At 34.8% G+C, this 23,645-nt stretch overlaps 1 protein-coding gene across 1 annotated transcript in view; it reads right to left on the bottom strand.

The window, feature by feature from the left end:
- Positions 1 to 23,645, bottom strand: part of NCAM2 (neural cell adhesion molecule 2) — a 237,785-nt gene that overhangs the window by 8,212 nt on the left and 205,928 nt on the right. The window contains 2 exon segments of the mRNA XM_072327161.1: positions 1,466 to 1,670; positions 23,271 to 23,451. Of these exon segments, the coding sequence (XP_072183262.1) occupies positions 1,466 to 1,670; positions 23,271 to 23,451 (386 nt within the window).

The following is a 23,645-nucleotide window of genomic DNA, read 5'->3' as shown; positions in this document are numbered from 1 at the left end:
TAAAGGAAAAAATGAAGTGCTGTGCTAAGCAAGAAAGGACAGCTGAATCTGAGCCAGAAGCTGCAAATGCTGACTCTATGGGACAGGACATGCTGTCATCATGCAATAGTAAAACTGTGTTGTACTTTCTATGACTGTAACCTGTGGAGAATTAGGAAGTATCTGTTTTACAGTATAATTTCTTTTATTCAGAAACATCACTTGATGTAAATACTGTGTGCATGTTTATGATTGTTTTGGTTCTGTGCAGCTGTTTGAAAAAGGGTTGAGAACCCCATTAAGAAATGCAATCAGGTTTCCACTCAAAGACGCGGTGTCTGAATCCCAACAGTCATAACTAAAACCACAAAAGTGGCTTTTACACTTCCAGCACTGGAAACAGAGAAGTCCAGTGTAGCTATAAATAATAAGGGCAACCAAATCTGCTGTGCAATCTGCATCTGGGAAAGATGGGTTCCGGGAAGGTGAATTCAGAAGAATTAAGTGCATGATCTGATTCCTGGGAGAGCTGCACTGCATAGGAACTGTACTTGTAAATGCTATTTATGCCACAAAATACATCTTGTCACAGATATTACATCGTACATTAAAAAAACACCCATCTTTCAGATGAACATCATGAGAAAATGAAGCTGCCATATTTAGTAAATAAATGGAACTGCCTAAAACCACAAGTAATCCTCTCTCTGTCTAATCTTTTCAAAAATGCTGTGAACAGAGGCTCTTTAAAGAACTTATTTTATTCAATCAGCAACTGAACTTGTTTTTCCAGAGATTTCACTGTCTACTCTTATCATTTAAGGAAACTTGCACATAAATGACCACTTCATTCCCACTTATCTGATGAAATAGCCACTACGTGAGGATATATTTGAGAAACGGGACTGTTCTTTCTCCTTGTTCATGTATTGCCATGAAGAACAATCTTGCTTACTGACAATTCAGCAACATCTATCTCAGAACTTCCATTTTTAAAAGTAAACAATACTTGTAATTCCAAAACTCTATGGGCAAAACCCAAGATTTCCCAATAGTAGCTATATTTGAGAAGTTTTTTTTCATGAATTTTCCACCAAGCTATGTACTTTATTTCCAGATTTGCTGGCACTGACACAACTATAGGTTAAGTTTTTGGGCATTAGCAGCCCAAAGATGAATTTGTACCAGTGTAGAATTGTGCCTACACTGATCTATGATTGAATTTTTCTTCTAACAGAATAGCACAAGTTGCATAAGATGGTCATCTTAAAGTGAAGCATGGTCTATGCTCTTTTCTTCTTTTTTTGTCCTTGTTTCTCCTTTAAAAAAACAGTTGTCCACAAATGATTCAATACATTTTAGAGAGCAGTTTTCCAAGTAATTGAAATCTTTTATAACAGCCCCTTTATCAAACTGCAAAATGTCCAAGTTGAACAGCAAGGTTTTTATTTTAATTGTGTTTCTAAAATACGTAAATAATACTCACAAGTAAGCAGCCTTCCCTTCTTCCAGTTCTTTACTTTTTCCACTCGAACCACTCTTTTTCCCACAGATCCTCCTGGTGATGCACATTAGCAATCCACATTGTCGTACGAAGAAGCAACTGACATCAGTCACAACAAGGATTAACAAAAGGGCCGCCACTGCCAGGCCAATAACAGCACGAAGTCCAAGACCATTAAAAAGAGTGTCTTGAAGGAAAAAAAATTTGAATTCATTAATAAAGTTAATCCTGAAGGATAATTTTTTCTAAAGTTTTTAAGTGACAAATCAGGAGGCTAAAGGATGTTTACAAGTGTACCATTCAGAAGCTAAAGGAAAGAAGCAGTACTGAAAATGTGTACAACATAACATGTACAACATAATTAAAAAATCCTGAGAGCCATCTTTTCTATGTAACATTTTCCCACTGCTGAAAATCCAGTATGGTCAAAGAGCATAAATCACATTATTTAATAACAAATAATATGATACTTTTAACATTTCAAAACCAAGTATGCCAGTATGGATCCTAAGAAAAACACTGTACATTTTCAGCATAATAACAGTTGATGTAAGTTGTCACCCTCCACATTTCAAATGTAATTAATTAGCATTGTTGCTAAGGAGAATTACTATAGGAGTGGTAAAACAATATTCATTCTTGTAAAGGTCATTTTTTAAATTACAGAAGAATGAAGAACTCAGAGAACAATTTTTTTTCAGGGTAATAATCTGCAGAGACAAACTGTCACATACGTTAACTTGAAGTAAACCGGTTGTATTATTAAATGACTGTAGGGTCAGGACCTCATCCTGCATAGACTTGAACCTTGAAATACTGTCATACATTTCAGAATAAATATATTTCACATCTCATCTTGTTTTCTGTAGTTGTACCTTTAAAGCTGCTTATCAAATTTTGTCCCAATTTATATTTTTATAGTAGACAATAATGTTATAGTTTTGAATACTGAGACTCTGAATGAACAAGTATTGCTTATGAATTCAGATGACCATTATGAAGGTGAGGAATTGCATCTGATCAGTGACTTAAGGGAAAAAAAAACAGTAATGCTTCATGGGCCAGCCTAGTTCAAGAAGGTATCAGTCTAGCTCAGGAGCTGGCTAGTGACCATTGCAGGTGTGATGGTATGTCCTGAGCCGGTAGCCCTGGGGAGGGAAACTTGTACTTTGCACACTGGTGTTGCGCATCAGCACTGCTTCCTCAGTTTTACCATGTCTTGGGAGTATGAGTCAGCAGTGCAGTGGTACATTTCCATTTGCAGCTGTTTATGCTTGTTCCAAAAATAAGAGCAATATTTTTTCACAGTAGATTACATAAGTACTGTTTCAGCTGACAGATATAAAAACATAAAAATGTGATTTATTAATGTAAAGGTTTTAACAAGGTAACTGCTATCACCTTACGCCCACCCTTACAATATACTGTGGACTACAAAAATTAAGAAAATCATTTAAGCTTTCATATGTTTCACTTAGCTAATTTTTAAGAAAATATCATTCTTGAATGGAAAAGTAAAAACTTTTTTTCAGTTGAAGGAGAGAATTTTATTTTTTTATGCAATCCGTTCCATTGCCTATTGTATCAGCTGTTTTACTACGGAAGTGTTCTTCAGAGTGGTATCATGGTGTCATGTAATAAGCCAACATTGAATACATACATTTGGGTGACTGGATGAGCAAGATAGATAAGACTTCAGATTTATTCTCCCTTCTTCAAAAATGCAAAGGAACATTTTCAATTAAGAAAAATGATGTTGGAGCAATGAAAGGTTGTTCCATTTATGCAATGAAAGTTGACATTTCACATATTTTCTTTCTCTTTTTTTAACATCAATAATCCCAGTTAAACATTACAAGTCTAATTTCTGATACACTTTGATACATCTTCCAAAACTTACTGGATATTCATATATCCACCCATTTAACTGGTTGCACTCTGAGTTGCTGTAAATGGCTCAATGTTCATGTGGAGATGAATAATGAGGTGTTCATGAGTGTATTGATACTGGTGTTATTTAACATGTCTGATGGTGACAAAGACAGTGGGATTGAGTGCACCCTCAGCAACTGTGCAGACAACACAAAGTTGAGTAGTGCAGCTGATGCAACAGCAAGAAGGGATGCTATACACAGAGACCTGGACAGGCTTAAGAAGTGGGTCTTCATGAACTTCATGAAGCTCAACAAGCCCAAGAGCAAGATTCTGCCACCAGGTCAGGGCCATACCAAGCATAAATACAAGCAAGGTGGGGAATGAACTGAGAGCAGCCCTGAAGAGAAAGACTAGGGGGTGCTGGCTGACAAAAGACCTGGAGTACTGCATCCAGGCCTGGGGCTCCTAGCACACAAAGGATGTAGAGTTGTTGAAACGAGTCCAGAGGAAGGCCATGAAGATGACCAGAGGGCTGGACACTTCTCCTAGGAAGAAAGACTTTGTTCAGACTAGAGATGAGAAGACCCTGAGAAGACCTTATAGAGACCTTCCAGTAACTCAGGGATGCTTACAGGAAAGGTAGGGAGGAGCTTTTTACACTGATTTTATTATTTTTTATTTTTATTTTTTTAATTTTTAACTGACAGTGATAAGACAAGGATTTAACTTTAAACTGAAAGAGGAGAGATTTTTATTAGATATTAGAAGGAGATTTTTGTCTCAGACTGTGGTGAGGCACTGGCACAGCTGCCCAGAGAAGCTGTGGTGCTCCATCCTTGGAGGCACTCAAGGCCATGTTGAATGGGGCTCTGGGCATCCTGAATTGGTGGGGGCTAGCCCTGCTCACAGCAGGCCTTGGGACTGGGTGGGCTTTGAGGTCCAAATGGAGTCAAAATACCAGTCCCCATTTTGTGCCGTAGCGCAATAATGTATTTATAGTATGTACATTCTTTTTCTAGTTGAAAATTTTAAACCATACAAATTCAATGTTAATGTGAGTGAAGATAATCTTATTTTTGTTTTGTTTTGTTTTGAAAGTTTTATTGTCTACTTGTCCAAGTAGTCCAATAAGAGAGGAGCTTTTTAAAATACTGATTGAAAAAATCAATTTTAAGTTCCAAGTTCTGGAGGAGATTTCATTAAACTTTGTTAAAATTATGCTAGGTTCAAAACAATGTGATTTTTATTGTATAATATGTGGCATAAATAATACACCTTGTCACGATAATGAAGAAAAATGACAACTTTACGCAAAGACACTTCACTCATCTACTCTTTCAAATAAGGATTTATCAATGAATACTTAGAGAAATACAAACTTTTTAGATATGTATTAAAAAAAATGAAGGAAATTTCTATAAATTCTGAGGAAACTGCTGGCAATTTTTAAGGCCTCATTTATTCTATAAGATGTACTTTTAATTTTCAAAAACATAATTGAACTTTTTCTTTTTTTAAGCAGTCATCTAAATAACAGAAAAGACAATGAGGAACATTGGGGCAAGTGAAGGAGAATTTCCCAGTGAAGAGAAATAACTACGGCAAATTTTATGGGCACTCAGATTTATGTTCAGAGTTAATTCTTGTTGAGGTTTTAGATCAGATACGTTAAGTGGAAGCAGGTCTAAAGTGAGAACCACCACCAAAATATCTACAGACTATACGAGTTTTACACTCCATACACAGGAAACTGAAGCTACTGCTTCTGCACAAAAAACACTGGGACTTCATATGCAGCATTCATATACTCACCTTTACGTTACATAAATGCTTTGATGTGACAGAAGTTTTCTGTACTCGTGCGGAATCACAATGTATATAATGAACTGCTTGTGCAATAAAATAACAATTGCAAGTGGAGTATGAAATACCCTGCTTGAACTGGGGAGTCAGAGAAGAAGATCTCCAGAGATCCCTCACATTTTCAGTTATTCAGTGATTCTAAGTTTTGTTGAAAAGCATTCAATGGAGTGCCCTTTTGTTCCTTTATTCCCTTCTCTGCCTCATTAGAGGTGGACACATGGATTAAAGAGATGATTCTACTTAGTCCTTAACTTTTATGGTCATTTACATTTTTAAGATGAAAAAAAAAAAAAAAAAAAGCAACTGTATAAAATACTTCAGTAAGCTCATAGGGGTAGTACCAGACAGCTACATTTGAATGGGTGCCAATGTGTGTGCATTATGAGGCTTTATGTTTGAACCATTATCCTTTCTTTCAGACAGGTTTGAAGCTGAAGTTGGAACTACTTTTCAGCTGCAGTAGATGAAAATTATGACCTAGAGGAGGCACCTGAAAATGCTGCAGTAGGTAGTGGGAGGAAAAAAGCATAATCTGGTTTGTCATCCTCTTGAACTGTCCTAAACTGTCCAAGATACAGGTTGTCCATCCATGATGGCTATTTCTGCACTAACTATGAATGCTGTCTTCAATTTTTATCTATCTGAACTTTTCCTGGAACCAAAAGCTTCTAAAGTTCAGATGCCTATTCAAAACCTCTAAAAGGTAACAGATTTCAGAAGTCAGTATCTGTTGATCAGCACCCAAACAAACACAGAACCAAAAGGTTTAACAGCGGTACATGTTCTCTTTTACACAGCTAAACAGCACATACATCATGATGAAAACAACAGCAGCAATGAAGGAATTTATCAGAAATGTTACAAAACTCCATACAGGCAACATGGATCTGCAATATGTGTCCAATCCAGTTATAAAAATGTATGCAAATACCCTAAAATGTGTCTTAGAGACAGTGTACAGCAAAATACACAAAAGTCAGTTTTTCCTTTTAATCATTGAAATTATTAATTTGTTTCCAAATAATTTGAAATGCTTCCTTCTTTCCTCTGGGGATATACGCACATTGAAATTTGTACAAAAATAAAACAATAATCAATTTACAGCAGCTAAAAAAGACTCATTACTCTTTTATAAATGATATAATGATATATAATGCCTCCTTGTGTTTTCTATTATTGGAAATAGATACATCTCAAAAGTAGCACTTTGCTTGCTGCCTGTCAGAGTTCTCTCCTAATACATTTTCCAAAAGGAAATGTCCTGGACATATGTGAAGGTAGTGCTGTGCGCTCTGATTCCTTTGGTGAGGTTGTTAAGGATGCAAAGACTCTGTGACACCCATTGAACCTCCCAAGTTACACATACTCACATGCACTCACAGAGTGAGTTGCATCCTGGGTAGTACATAAGAGTAGCATGTACTGAGCTTTGGTAGCAAAGCCCTCAAGAAAACGGCTTGGTGACTGAAGAGAACGCTTAAGCTTTGTACAAGAGCTGACTACTAATGAGCATTCCTATGCCTTACTGAAATAAAAATCATGGGAGGCAAAAAGGATAAACCCACCAGTAATCCACTCTCTTGCCCAAACAAGCTCCAATAATTTGTCTGACACAGCCAAAGCTGTGTGTGCTGCCTCGGTGATTTAAAGCAATAAAACTGGTCTGTTGAGTCAGTAAGTACCCAGCAGCTACATATCTACCTCCAGATGAAGTAAAAAACATACAAGTTGATACAACGCAGTATCAACTTCTAAGCTTGTTATTCTGTGCAAAATTTATTGGGGGAATGTATGATTCAAAAGCAACCACTCTAGTCATTAGGATGCTTTACTATCCCATCTTTTTAATACAAAAAGATGGTAACTCTATAATCAACAATAATCTCAATGCACTTCTGTAGTTAATTTCCTTCAACTGCTCCTAGGACAGATACTGCTGCAGGGCAGTGTACAAGCATATGAGGATATTTGCTCTGTACACCACTACTAACACGTGCTTACAGACATGCCTGACACACAGCTGTGGAAAATAAGGGGACATTATTATTGATCCTGATGTAATGGACTAGCAAGAGTGAAGGATGCCTCCAACCCTTGTGGCCATAAATTATGTATCTTCACTGTGAGGAAGGTACCAAGCTGTTGGCTCATCACCAAGCCTGCCAGTTACAGACCTTTAACTGACAGCACAGTAAAGGCAGTCTGCTGTCCCAGAAACATTACCGACTTGAGAGATGTGAGCAACTGAAAGAAGCGCTTCTAAAATTGTCTTTATCAGAAATATGCTTTTCTGATACTTCCTCAAGTGAAGGAGTTTTTTCTTTACTATGCAGAGACCTTCTAGACAACAAGTTTTCTGAAATTACTTTTTTCTTTTAAGTTTCAGATGAAAATTTCTTTTATGGCTCTTTCTGGATACTGAATTGTACTCAAATTCTCAATTACTCTAATGGCCTTTGTTTTAATTATTATTTTTTAATTTTTTATACGAAGGTGTCTTAAATGAGATGCAATTGAGATAGCTAAATGAAACAAATGTAGTGTAAATTGCAACTTGACTGTTCTTGTTGAGGATGCCCTGTCTGTGTCTGATTAGGGTTAAGAAGGGAAAGTAAAGAAGGCCATGTTAAGTAGAAAAAGAATTTCTATGTTTGGAACTGAAGTTATTTGGTGCTCTCAACTGTATTTTTTAAGCAGAGTTTTTATAATTACTTCTGGCATCATCAATTTATCTTCAAGCATTTTTAGAAGCACCTCTAATGCACCTAAAGAGCTATCAGGTAGCTACAGCTCTTTATTTTGCATATTTGCTCTGCAACTATACTAAATCATAGCTTTTTTTTTTTTTTTTTTTTCTATTGATTACTTCCTTGGGCAACCCTAGAGGAAAGAGGGAAGAAATCCCCAGTCTTCCTGTAGCAGCAGCAGGCCAAGAGAAAAAACACATTTCCAGGGCAATCTGTTTTACACTTCAGCCAGCCAATCGATACATTTTCCCCAGTATTTTCAAGGCAGAAAAAAACAAGGAAGGAAAGCCCCAGCACTTTACATGTGTGAGAAAGCATCGCTTTTTGCTTTCAATAAAAAGCACCTAAAAATGAGGACAGAAAGCCTGGCCTTCATTCCGGTACACCGAGTGGGGAATGGCTGTGCAAAGGCATTGAGTTTGTGGAGTTTGTGGCATCAGCTCTATGCTCAGGATGTTAGAAGGCCTTGAAGAAATGACTGTTGTCAAACTGACAACAGATTTACTAAACATCTCTTAAGGGAATTTCTAAAAATCTGTAAAGATTAATTAAGATTGGCATATGTGTTGAAAACATACAATTATGGGTGTTCTGAGTACTGTCATTGCATAAAAGAACGAATTATTTTTATTGTGTTAATTAGAAAGATTCCAAATCACGTGCTTATACCACAGAGACCTGAGAGATTTTTGCATCTTCATGCTGGATGACAGCTGAAACCAGAGAAATATAGTCAGGAGGCCTGAAGGAGTCAAAACGTGTTGGGGCTGTATTTGAAATGATAAAATATTTCAGGACTGACAGCACTTTCTTTTAGCTCACTACGGAGGTAAATGCAAATGCAGCAGTTTTGAGCTTGGAAGTATTACTTGGAATAATATTTTAAGTGCATAATTATTGCATAGCATTAGCTATAAAAATATAAGTTTAATATTATGAGAGTTGGCAGTATATGATGCATGTTTTCATTTGAAATAGTTACACTGATACAACTGCAAATGTCAGCAGTTTGACACAGCATTGAAGTGCTGTGCACCACTACAGTTTCTCCTGGTATAAAATGCTTGCCTTTTGAGATACAGTTGTTTCAAGAAGACAGATTAAATTCGTATGGATCAAATGCTCTGACGGCACACTTATACACATATTTCACATATATTAACTGACTAGTATGGCAGCAATCTACCATGAGCCAAACTTAAAATTGGGAATTATAATTTTTTCAAAAGATCTATTTGCTATTGGATAAAACACTGATCTTTACTGTGGAAATGCAAATACTGATACGACACAAAAAAAAATCCCTTCAGTTACAATACAGATCTTGCAAGAAAAATAGTATTTATCAGTAATAAAGAAAATACAGATAGAAATGGTTTAAGCCAGTTTTGTTTATTACAAAAAAATGAAGACAGAAGCTGCACAAAATATGAACTCCGAACAACAGATGAAAGACACACAAAGTTACATACATTTCTTGACATTGTGCTCAGAAATATGCTGAAGGACATTACATTGACACTATACAGACATTCTTCAGGGACAAAGCAGAGAGATGACTGCAGGTACTGCATGCATGAAAGAAACCAGTGAACAAAGTGGCAGTGAAACATGAATGTGATGAACTGAAACCATGTGATCACTGTACACATTATACTATTTTAAATCTAGATTTTTTTAATTGCCTTTTTTTTTTTTTTTTTTCTTTTTTTCCTGAAACAATAAACTTACAGAAACTGTGTTGCTTGCAATATTTTTCAGAGAAGTAGCTTGGGGTACACTGTATGCAGTTTTAAATGAGTGTTTTGGAAACACTCGATCAGTAGATATACTTTGCTTGTATTACAGCCCCCTTAAAATGCATCATTATTAAAATTATACAAAAATGAAGTTTTTACTGAGAGTTACCTCTACAAAAATGTTGAGTATGAAATAATAAATATTCAGAACAATTAATAACAGCATCATGCTTGGTAATGTAATTATAAAGACAAGAGTAACTGCAACTTTTTCTGAGAACTTCAGTCAGACTATACAAAAAATGAACAAAAAAGGATATTCCTACCTCAGCTGCTTGACCTAGTGCCTGTTAACTGTTTATACTTCACATATCTCCCAAACATACATATTCCATACAGGTACTGTTTCTCAACTGGAAAGGTGTCTGATTTTCTATGTTTGCTATTTGACACCATTGACTATATTAGAAGACTGTCATTGGTGTTAGAAGAAATAAAATTTTCCCTGTAAGTTTCCATCACTTACACTTTAAGTCCACTTTGTGCTTATCAAAGGAAAACTGAAGATCCCTTGTGTGCCTGGACAACTGCAATAGCTGAGGTAAAATGTGATAAGCTCAATAGAGCCTTGGATGTAGCACATATTGCAGTGATGCTGTTACAGACCCCAGAAACTACATTTGTCTTGATATTGTTCAACTACTTTGTTTTTCCCCTTTGCCTTAAAAACCCTAAAGAAATGAGCAATGGTAATCATCAACATAATGGACAACAGATCGAAGACTGAACACTATCAGCCCAGTCACAAACTGTATATGCATCTCTGTTACCTTTTTTATAAAAATTCTTTTGAAAGCTTAATCAATTCATTTTACATTTACATACAGTTGTGAGTGGAGCTATAGAATTTAGTGCCTGAAGTTTCCATGCACTAACTTATTACGTAAGGCCCATGGATCTAACTTAATATTGACCATATTTTTATGTCTTTAATTAAACTAGTATATTTGTTTTCATTCTAACTATTTTTCCATGAACATATTGTTTTTACATTAGTGCTCATCGCTGTACTACCATCACAACATTAAATGGAATGCTAATTTGTTCTTTAGTGATTGTATATTGCTTTATATATCCCTTCAATCCATATAGACAGATATATTTTATTGTTGATAAATGCATGTCCTTTACATGGGCAGTTTGTGTTTTTATGGGCAATGTTTTCCTGTCTATCTAGACAGTAATTTATCTTCTAGTAACCCTACTGTAAAAAAATAAAAGATCATATCTGAAGTTCTATTAGGTAAATCATTAAACTATTTTGTAGCTTGTCAAAACTCGGGAAACAAGAAGACAACTAAAATCTGATTAGGAAAGAAAACAGTCTTAGACTTAAAAAGTTTTAAATAAAAAAATATAGTTCTTCAGAGATACACTGCTATATTAAAGAGTAATCATTTTCTTTCTTTTCTGTGTCATCAATTTAAATGTAAGGCTGTAAGTTCAGTGCAGAACATTTCAACACTTCAGTCCTGCAGACAGCTGAATATTAGCATTTCAAAATATGTGACAATGTTGAAAAATGGGAATACTTTAAACTGTCAGTCATAAGATCTAAAATCTCTTTCACAATTACTATATTTAAAGGAACAAATTTACTAATCTAACATTCAGATACTAATGACAGCAGAATATCACATTCAATTTGTGAAGACATATTTATCATTTTAATACAGTCTAAACTACAATTTAAATGCTATTCAGTCTTTATCTATCAATTATATTTTAATTTGCAAATGTGTCTTTCCACTTTTCCCTATCCTTGTCTGTAGGAAGACAAGATTTTAAGATCTTCAGTGCCTTCCTACAGAATGTATTATATATTGCAAAATAATTTTGTTCTCATTGCTTTTAAAGAATGAATTATGATTTTTAAAGAGAAATTCAAACAAAACTGTATTAATTATTGATGTCAGGAGACATATGAACAACCCAAGGATATTATCATCTTCCTTCCTCTTCTTTCTTTTAACAGTAGTTTAGGGACATTGCCTAGAATGTCCTGGCTCTCCTGTAGCAAAGTCTCTACAATATTAACTTAATTCATACTCTTTGGACTCTTTTGAGAAGGCTAGAGCCAAAAATAATATATTGAGAATGCCTGATAATTTCAAAATACATAAAGCAGAAGAACATAAATTGTGGCAGACCTAAAATTTCACAAAAAAAAAAAAAAAAAAAAAAAAAAAAATTAATCTACTATCAGTTAGGAAAACGAAAATTCTATCCCACTGGCACTGTTAAACTGAATATAAAAGACAACTTTTCACTCACTTCACTCACTCACTTTTCAAGTGTATATGTAGCTCCTAAAATTTTTCACAGCATTTAATTAGCCCTTTCATAATTTGATTGGAGAGTGCAGAACTCATCACTCTCTGTGCCCTATTTATTTCTTATCTTGCCATATTATATACTTAGATGAATTGGCAGAATGGTGTTTTTAACCAGTGAAGAACATTTCAAATGTTGACCAAGAACACAGAAAGGTTTATGACATCTTATGTATACATAACAAAAAGGTCAGTAGAAGAGCATAAAGGTTTTAGATTAGGTAAAATTTGCAAAATAAAGAAACTTCATAATTGTGTTGAGTGCTGACTACAACCTTAATGAGAATCTGTTTTACTCTTCATTTTATGAGATCATCTAAGATTTATGCTAGACATTTTTTAATTACCCAGTGACTAGTTGTGATGGTACCCATATTTTGGTTTTCTTTGTTATTCAGCATGGCATTTGTGAATGCTCTATTGTGCCTACAAAGTAAAGTTCTTTTCCTTAAATGCATCTGTTTCCTACCTTACAATGGGATCACAGTGCAGAAGGGCCGGGACTAAAAAGAACTGCCTCTTGAAAGGATTTGCTGCTCCCCTGGTTTTGCAAGGAGCCACGCTGTCTGTACCACCGTGCTTCCGCAAACTGAGAAAGAGCTCCTTGCAGCAGATTATGATGAGCTTGTGCTGAGGCACACCCAGTGGAGATCAAACAGATCAAACAGTTCTCTCTTGATCATTTTGGACAGAGATTTTCAGAGACTTATAATGAGGCCAGACTTCAGCAGGGATTTTTTTTTTCTTTCTCCTTTGGAATGTAAGCAGCTTCTACTTTCTACATATTTGCTGGATATAAGTTCTCTGATTATAAGTACAGATGTACTTGCAGGATGTTTTTTTGTTGCTGTTTTTGCCTTTTTTTTTTTTTTTTTTTTTTTTTTTTTCCTGTGATAACAACATGATAACAAAAATTTTCTACCCTATAGATTTCATAAATGGTTAGAAAAAAATACAGCTTCTTGCAAAAGTTCCTGAGACAATTCCTCTCTAAAACTATTAAGCATAAGCAATAGCACTTATCACAGTTATAATCATCTGAAAATATATTTTTCCATTTGGAAGTTTTTTATAACTGTTAAGTGGAGCTAGTGGCTCAAACCACAGTTAAACAAAGAAGTTTCCATTAAATAAAGAAATATTATGTTAAAGTTCCTGTCCTTCATTCAATAGTGAGAATAAGCATGAAATAGATAAAGCCTTTGTTATAAAAGTAACAATTGTAAAAATAAGTAACAGAAACAACATGTAAATTCATATTATTCACGGCAAAACAGACTTTCACTCAGCTGATTTTGACTGGGAACCAACAGGTTGACAAAATTTGATTAGAAATCTTATTCCCCACCATGGTATGCCAAGCACATGCCAATAGGATTCAGTTTAAACTACTGAAATGGCCTTATGATAAAATGATAGAGTACACAGGCAATGTTTGTGAATGAAAGAGTGGCCCTACTTAACAGGGTGAAAGTTTTTCTGAAGATTGTATGAAAGCAAAAAATTGCATTTTCTTGAATTCCAGCTATAATTTCATTACATTAAATATGTAGATTTATATACAAGTCTTTTTGTGAATAAATTAAAGTAGTCTTCAGATTTGCATGTATGCATCTTACTTATGAGGACAACTTATTTATGATCTAAGCCAGTTTTCTAAAATGATCTTTTGTTTGTTTGCTTGTTTGTTTTTATGATGGAAACATCGTCTATTAATGTTGTATCAATGACTTCAGAGTACAAACAGGAACTGGCAAAACTGACTGAAATCACTGTTTCTAAGAAATAAGAATATCCCTTACAGTGGTGAAGATATTTGAATTTAAATTTGACCACATAATTTCAAAGTTATAAGCCAATGGTTATAAAACCTCAAAGAAATGAAAGAAAAAAAACCCACCATATACTGTAAATGTATTATTTCTGCTATGCTTAGTAATGATTTGAAGCCAAGTACCCTAAAAAAGTCAACTAGATTCTACTATCAGATATATTCAGGTCAACTTGTATGATACATACTTACTAAATTAATTTAGAAAAAAATTCTGAGGCTTTGTATTCTTTGTTCCATGGTTCCAAGTTCTATATAACACAGAAGATATGTTTTACATGTCAAACAGGGAAAAGGCTTCTACCTATTCTTTACTGGAGGTCAAGATTAAGCCTACTGGAGTTTGAAGACCAACAAGCGTCATGAATTTGACTGTGGCACTGTTCCAATTTCAAGAAGTGAGTACAGAGAACAGCAATCTATTTTATATGCTGAAGCATGGCTGCAGGGAGGTATGTAGGAATTACAGGAAATTAAATTCTATGAACTAAAGCAATTTGTAGACTACAAATCAGGGAAGAAATGCTTTTTAAAATCCAGTAGAAAGTAGAAAACATATCTATATTAAGCACAAAGTTTTAAGTACATCATGGAAGGAGCTAGTAAGTATAAGCACAACCTTGTGAAAGGGATTAACACAGTATCAAACTGCTCTCATGGAAGTTCAATTGATGTCCTATCTAGAAAGCTGTTTTACTGAGATTAAAGTCTAGGCATAGATTTCTTATAACCAAAATAGAGTGTAGAAAACAGCATTGACACAAATCAATCAAATGAAACTGAACAGATCACATTCTCCAACTTCTGTCAGACAGAAAAGCCAAGCATAATCTGTTGAATTTGTTGCAGAATTTACAAGTTTCCAAAAAACTGGATGAAGAACTTTACATGCATAGACTGAAGAAATTACACTATTTGGGATCTTAACTTGGATTAGAAATTTTAGAAGAGCTATAGAAAAGTACATTTATTTATGTCTTTACAGGTTTGTGTTTACTTTCTCTATATATTAAGAGGGAAAGGAAAAATACATATTGCTTGCCTCATCAACAGCTTCACAACATGCACCAGAAACTTATGACTACAATGAAAGAGAAACCAGCAGCATTCAGCTGCAGAGACTGGCCTCCATTTTCACGTCTAGTTGCTTCACAGCATCTATCTGTGTGGACAGGAAGTGTTAGAGAAAATAAGAAGTGTGAAAGAGAAATATATTGAAAATAAAAAGTGAAAAATTAGGTAAAACATTAAAAATAAAGGATCAAAAGGAAAAAGAACAGTGACAGTGGGAAAGAAAAGAAGAGGAAAAAAGAATTAATTCACTAGTAACACTCTGCCAAATACAATCACTTGAAAAACATCACTATAATAAAAGCATTAAAATATGATTAAAGTGTGTATGAAATTTTAACTATTGGAGTGATTTGGAGCAGCAGAATGGACAAATCTGGATACATTTCTCAGTTGTCAAACCACAGAAAAAAGATGTTTCTTAGCAGCAGTAACATGTAGTTCTTCACAGTCACTAAAGTGGTATGCTCTGTGGTCTACCTTTAAAGCAAATCATTTAAGCATTCAACGTGAAGCATGTGATAACTCTCTTGAGTTTTCCCTCAAAAGATCAAAAATCATTCAAGCACCTCCAACCTAAACAGAAGTTTTTTTTGCATTGGAGACACATGGAAGTCAGGAAACTACAATGCAACGCAAATCAGAAATAGTGGATACTTGAATCAATGACAGAAGAAACTGTAGAATTTTTACATCTTAGTGTAAACATCTTAGTGTTAGAAAACAAGAAAAAAAAGATAGCACTTTACCCAAAACTAACACATATCTTTACTGTGGTGTTTTTAATGATACAATTTTATTTAAGAAATAATGATGTTCAAGCTGTTCAAAATTCAAAACCAGTTATGAAGAATAGTTTGGTGCTTATGTGTATAGTAAGAAAATTTTTGACACAATAAACTTCCAAAAGCTGTTTTCATGGCATAGTTTTTTTATATTACTAAAAAATAAACCTAATGATTAAATTGTTTTATACGTTTATACATTTAAAAATCATTAGTACTACAAAGCAACATAATACTAAGAATTACTAATGACAAATATTACATTGTGAATAAGAGTACCATACTTATAAAGTGTGACCCAGAGCTTCAACCTTCAACTTTTTTTTTTTTTTTTTTTTAAATAACAGTCAGACAAGTATTCATTTTTGATTTTGGAATAACAATGTTCTTCAACCTACCAGAAAATGATGGAGTCAGTTAACCTTGTAGGGTAATGCTGCAGCTCTTTGCCTTGGCAGTATAATCAGAGCTGCAAAGGGACTAATATTAACAAGACTTTCCTTTTTTGCCTGAGGTATTTTGCTCTTCCTTTTAGATTTAAATAAAAAGCTAACAAGTCAAAGATATAAGGCCTCACAGAACAAAACAATACTTGATTTCTGGCTATTACAAACTCACTGGAACATGATACAAAATCTATGTATGTATTATACATGCTCTTGAAAGTCACAGGCTTTAGACCTTAACATTTTGGCATTTGTTAAAAATATGTATAAACTAAACTACGCACAAAGGATTTTCAAACACCTTTTTCTCAAGGAGTTCATTCTAAAGATAAGGTTCTCCCAGCTAATTTAGAGAGCAGTATGTAAGTTAGTCAATATAACACCAGTTTGGTTATGAAAAAAGTTCTACTCTTCCTTTGAAATAATTAAGAAAATTCCAAAAGAACTGGTCTTCAAACTCACGTGCTTTCCCTTTTTCTTTTGATTCAAATTTATTGGTGCTTTCCAAGCTACTGAAAGGATCCAGAGCCAGAAAGCTACAACCATTCATTCCCAAATGATTCTGACTGATTTTTAAAAGTGAGTAAATTTTTAATTCAGTCTTTTTCTTGCCAGGGTACAGAACATTTCGCTTATATTCTTATCTGCCAAGTTTTAAAAATGCTTGCAGGAATGCGTTATTTTTGAAATGCATTCAATAGTTATCAGAAGACACACAGAAAAACAGATGGATTTTCGTGGAGATATGCAGACACACATATACAGGCAGTGCAGTCACAAGCCATTAGCTGAAAATCAGGCCAAGAAGTTTTTGTTTTTTTTTTCTTAAAGAATCAATACATAATATAATTCTATAGCATTTTCCTGTAGATTTGAACAGCAACTTAAGCCTCAAGCAGTGACTTGTAGTCCTGGCTTCAGTACCTACTGGCAGACTTTCTAGCTTAGTTAAATGGAAAGTGTCTACAGAAGAAAAAGAACTACACATTCCCTCAGGCCACCTAATTTAACATTTACTGATGCAACTTATCTTTTCCTAGAACTAACAAAAATTAAAAGAAGTGAACTGTTGTCATTACCTCTGAGCTAACTCTGCCTCAGAACGAGGCTCTGTTCTGAAATAACACATAATCAGGGATTTGCTTCAAATATGATGACTACTGGCTAATTTTTCAAAATACTCAAAAGGTGATATCTACAGCTGTTTCCTTTTTCATTACATACAGAATTGCTGAGTAGAGTTCAAAAAACAGGCAGTCAATTTACATTTGCAGAAGCACATGGTTTACTGACTGTGTACACAGGCAATAAAATGCCACAAATATAACTAAAAATTCAATCTGGTCTAAAGAATGCTACTGAATTGAAACTGAGGAAAGAAGAAATCTGGCTTTGTGTTACGAGTAGAAGGAACATAAACAGAAAACTGGAAAATAAACACAGCAGGGATATCTTTGACTTCAGAAATCTAAGGACAAAGAGACACAGGGATGTCTGGAGCAAAGATCGAAGCAGTGAATACTTAAGCAAATTAGATATTCTTAATTCCACAGGCCTTTATGGTATACATACAAAAGCTCAGGACATGTGGATATTTCGAGAGTGTCATGAGAGGGCCATGAAAATGATTAGAGGGCTGGAGAAACCATCCTACAAAGAACAGCTGAGGTTCAGTCTGGAGAAGATTCTGACTCTGGGGAGACCTCACTGTGGCCTTCCAGTGTTTAAAGGGAGATTATAAACAGAAGGGAAATCAACTCTTTACATGGTTTGATAGTGATGGGGTGGGGGAATGTTACTTAGAGGGTAGTGAGGTGCTGGAATAGGTTGCCCAGAGAGCTTGTGGATGCCCAAATCATGGAGGTGTTTAAGGCCAGGATGGATCAGGCTCTGGGCAACCTGATCTAGTACTTGATCTACCAGCTGACAACCTTGCCCACAGCATAGCCAGTTGAAACTAGATGATCTTTGAGTTCCCTTCCAATCTAAGCCACTCTATAATTTTATTATATGACAGAAGGAAAGGAAATATCACTCCTACCTTCAGAAATGGCTGAAGGGATCTGTATGCTTTTCATGCCTCATCTTGATCCCTGGGAAGATGATTGTGCTTTTAATCCGAGGAATCATTTCTAGGTACATGAAGGAAATGATGCTTCTGGAGAGTCCAGAAAAAGGCCCGTATGGGGATTCAAGGGACTAGAACATCCTTATTTGAGGAAAGGCTGAGAGAGCTGGAAGTAAGTGTTCAGCACATAGAAGACTCAGGGGGATCTGAATGTGTATTGTTACCTACAGGAATGATGTAAGAAGATGGAGCAAAGATCTTCTCAGTGAAGGACACTATGAAATGAGCACAAACTAAAACACAGGAGGCACTCTCTGAAAATAAGAAGCCTTTCTAAAATGAAGATAACCAAGCACTGGACCAAGATGCTCTTCCATTCTTGGAGACATCCAAAAGATATCTGGACACAGATATCAAGGGACACTTGCTTGTCCCTACTTAAGCAGAGGGTTTGGATTAAATGACCTTCAGAAGTCCTCTACAACCTCAACCACTCTGTGATTCTGTGATCACTAACCCAAAGGAGACACAGGAAACCTTTTAGAAGAAAGTGAGGCTATGCTTCCCTTCAGAAGAAGGAGATTTTACTTCTTCCTGCCCAAGTGGCAAGACTGAAGGAATGTGAGGGGCATAGAAAGCACCTGGATCAACAAAGTCTACTGTCTGGCAGAAGGATATGACAGGATCAAAAACATTCCCCAGTGACCCAGACAGAATAATTTTGAATTTATTTCAACTCCAAAAAGTCACTGAACTGTTTGACTGAGAGAAACATTAAAGAAAAAGACATGCTCTGAGAGAAAACTGTAGGCATCATAGAAAGTTATTTCTATTTTTCTGTACTAAGAAATTTTCAGTCTCCGGAGTAAAATGTACATTATCCCAGTTTATATTCTAATAAACCGCTGGATGTAGACAGCCCAATTTTAGCTGCGTAATAGTAAGATAAACATAAACACATTCTAATATGTGTATATAAAAAAAAATGTATAGTATTGATATGAGCTATTTTTGTTTTTCATTCAGCAAGAGACCACTAAAAAATCCTACAGTTCCATTTTTCTCAATACTACTGACAAAAGCCATGTTTGGTGCACAATATCAACTTAGCTGCTAGGGATGATGAGAGAAAATATTACATTTTAGGTTGTCTCTCTTTACATTAAGAATTATCGACAGCTATGCAATACAAAAAAGTAAATATGTTCAGTACTGTAACAGTCATAGGGTTCATAATGAATTCAAACTTTTTCAGGGATTTTAATAAAAAGAAGATTCCAACAGTTTATGCAGTATTAAAAGTTTTTTGAAGAAAAACAGTATAGAGAAAGAAGTAGTTCTAAGGACTGCTTACTGTTCTCATATGCTTTTTGATATTCCTACTATTGTACTGATTTATTAACTTACAATGAGGATAGAAAACTGTTATGATAAAATAGAATTTGCAGCCGGTTTAAATATATACCAGAATTCTAGAGAAACAGCAATGATTGGATAGAAATCTTCGGAAGACCACATCTGCATAAATCTTTGCCACTAATTTCTGAAAACATGTGTAACATTTGCACAAATTATCCACTTTTAACATCAATCATTTTATCTTCATTTAAGATTTGTTTAATATAGAACTGCAGATCTATTTTTAGGTTTCAATAGCAATGTTTCAGAAAGACATCTATGAATTGGATATTTTTATACCAGCAGCGCAGCATAAGACGAGAGGATGTGCATCTCTGGTCTGCTCAGAGAGATTAAATGGAACCATACATATGGGCTGTGTTGTCACCTCTAGAAGGTGATGGAGTTCATCTGCTCCTAGTGACACCAATTCAGAGAATTTGTTACGGCTGCAGAGGCTAGGCTATTCTCTCCAAAGACTGATAAACAGCTAAGAGCTAAGGCACACAGCTTCTTTGAGAATACTTTGATTTTTTTCCCCACAAAATTAGGAGGAGATATTACACTACAGAGAAACTGAAATGAGATTTTCTAAAATATCACAAATCAGTGCTCAAAATCTGATAAAGACTTTGCTCATAGGCAATCACACTAATATTAGAGCTGCACCTGCCTACAATTACTGCTAACTAACATCCCTAGTGAGATACTGGAATACATGAAGTGCTACATTGAAGACTATATCACTCTTTCTTCAAAGCATGATTCTTAAATACATGCTAATACACTTAAATAGTCAAATAGATGGAATTTCTGAATACAAAAAGGTAGGAAGTAAAATTATATATATAGTTAAAATTTAGAGTAATGTATATATGTTAACATACACATACATTAGTGTATTTACAGATACATTTATTTAAGGAAGGATGTTTTAGCAAGTCAATCCACTGAGTATTTCTCAAAGACAGTGCAATATGCCACTGGTAAACCTTTCGGAAAACCAGGACAATTTTATGAGAAGAATTATAAATTCTGAGGAACTAATCACAGATGTGAGTGATTCAGTGAATGGAGACAGTTTTATAGGCCTAGGCACAGAAATTACAAAATGAAGTATACCTAGACGGAGGCTGCCAAGGTCAACTGGGTGAAAATCTAAAGGAATGTCATTACCATTTACCCATCTAACTGATGCCAGCTAAGACTAATAGTGGAAGATTATCACATTGTTTTATTATAAAATTTGATTGTCAGCCAGGACCTGCTGGTCCTCATTAACACTTCTCTAACCAATCTAAGTTGTGGATTCTGAGCCCACAGGAATAATGTATTCACTGAAGAAGAGTTTTAGCTCCCTGTACCTGCACTCAGCGATGACTACTTCTGACATATCTGATAGCACTTTAAGCATAATCAGGTTCTTTCTGCAGGAATCAGAACCAAAGTCTTATTTTTTGAGATAACACCCATTTCCATGGTAAGGACAACAAATGCATCCTTGCCTCCAACTCTCCTGATGATACAAACACTGATGGTTTGTATTAGCTTGTACACATTTGCAGTGTAATATTATGTTAGGTATAGCTGATCATGATGATAATTCATGAGTCACAAAATTCTTTTGAGATATGCCCATGACATTGGGTACTCAGGACCTACAGATACCTTGCTTTTAAATGACATAAAGAGCAAGACAAGAACAGTTCAGCCAGATCTGGACACATACAGATGAAAACATTCACAGTTCTTACAAACTTTTCTAATAACCACATAGAGAATTAGAAAAAGTCTCAGTCATCGCAAGCAGCTAAGAGAGCACAGGAGAGGGGATGCAGATTTCATTCAAAATGCTGCCTAATTGCATTATTTCTTCTTTAGGCCTAGCTGTAAGGTCCCAGATATAAAAGCTTTACAACAAATAAGTATTGCACAATCTGAGTTGACTAACTGGTATCAGAAAGAACTGATCTGCTTTAATTAAAGCTTTTTATATAATTTTCTATCACATTTAATTTTTACTTTTATAATAATAAGAAGAAAATAATATAATGCCATTTCATAGCCAGATAACCATACTGGCTCATAAATGTGAATATTAATATCCACTGATTTTAAGTACCTTTTGACGTATTTTTAAAAATTGCTTACAGAATGTTCTTATGATGAGAATTTCACACCCTTTTCACACTTTGCAAAAACAGTTGTCAAGGAAACTAATTAGTTCCACGATCATAGCTGCAATAACGATTCATATAAAGGAGACTTGATGTTCAGTAGTGTAATGGATTTCTCCTTATAGCTATTTTGAGGTTATAAGAGAGTGCTGAAAGGAAAAAGCTCCATAACAGCTATAAAGCTATGTACAGAGAAAAATGTTTTGTCTTCTCAGGATAAATTAAAAAAGCTACTTTTTACTTTAACATCCAGAAACTATTTATGTACAATTTACACAGGCATCTCATGATTCTCCTTTACAGCAGCTGTGGCAATAATAGGGAATAATTTAAAGAACTATAAGAGGTTACAGATCAGTTGCACTGCAAAAGAAGTTATGTTCTGGTATTCAAATGAGCAGAACTAAAAAGACACAAGTCTTTACTGATGTAGGGTTTTATTTCTTTTTCTACTTGATAAGTATTAACATTTCCTTGGGGTAATCAGATTGCCTATGTTTCTGTTCCCATTTTTGTTGACTGTGTGTTAAAATTTTTATTCTGAATGATGGCAACCATGAAGCACTGTCAGTTTAAAAAGAAAAACACTGGCCTAGAAAGGCACTGAATCTCCAGAAGCAAATCAACACTCCCCGCAGCAATTTAATCGATAAGCTAGATAAATAGACCTCTTCTTCATATTGTTTGCTTTATAAAAACTAAATTGCTTGTAAAATATCAGAAATTACCATCACAACTTATGTTTATTCTGAATTAAATAATTTAGATTGTTACTGCAAAATATAACTTCAGAAGCACTAAAACTTGGTGAATTACTTACTGAAAAACACTCCTACCTCCTATTCAGTTTTCCTTTAGAAAGTTCTAAGTCTTCCTATTTAGACACTTAGAAATATGAACAATGTATTTACATAATTCAAAGCTTGAAAATAGGCCAATTAGAAGGCTGCATGCTCACTGTACTATCACCGAGTATTGTTAATCAGTAAGACAGCATCTAAAGAACTCTCCTTGTACTCTTAATCTCATCAGTTGCTAAAATAAGTAGCCTTTTTACATGTTCTCCTCAAAGCATATGCAGAGGCTGGTCTGAAATATAGAATTCTAACAAATAACTCCACTGAAAACAGGCATATATGCAGTAGGAGACAACTTAGAAATGTGTTTCTTCTGTGCTTAGAAATGACATTACTAAGAGCACAGTGGAAAAGGAAAGTCCGATTTAAGGATTTTTAATTGAGTTTTCTTTGCTGATAACAAAGTATGTAGTCTTAATTTTTGCCAGTTAAGGAAGAATCGAGATACCCTAACAGACCATTCAACTACACACATTAACATATTGTGTTCTAAGCATGAACATTTCAGAAAGAGAAAACACTCCAAAATCAACTTACCTGTAATAATGTTGGGCTTCGGTGGCATGCTAAATTCGTACAATGTTGGTTCAGAAAAACCCAGTCTGTTTGCAGCTGTAATTTGTACTTCATAACCCATGGTCCACTGAAGATGCTCTAAGATGATGTGGTCTCTACTACCCTGCACTTTTTTCTCTAGCCACTGGTCTTCCTTATCTTTCTGTAAAGATGCAAACATTAGTTTATATTCTCAAAATCTCTTGTACTATTTGTGTAAACTATCTGACTACATGAAGTAAAAAAAATAAATAAATAAAAATACAGACATTAATTTCCAAAGGTTATAAACTTTCAAATAATCTAATTTTGGAGTTGTGAGTACTCAAGGCTTTTTGTGATTATGACTATCCTCAT

The sequence above is a fragment of the Excalfactoria chinensis genome, chromosome 1 (genome assembly GCF_039878825.1).
Source record: "Excalfactoria chinensis isolate bCotChi1 chromosome 1, bCotChi1.hap2, whole genome shotgun sequence".
NCBI lineage: Eukaryota > Metazoa > Chordata > Aves > Galliformes > Phasianidae > Excalfactoria > Excalfactoria chinensis.
The sequence above is the reverse complement of the archived record's forward strand: the minus strand, read 5'-3'. Positions and strand labels throughout refer to the sequence as shown.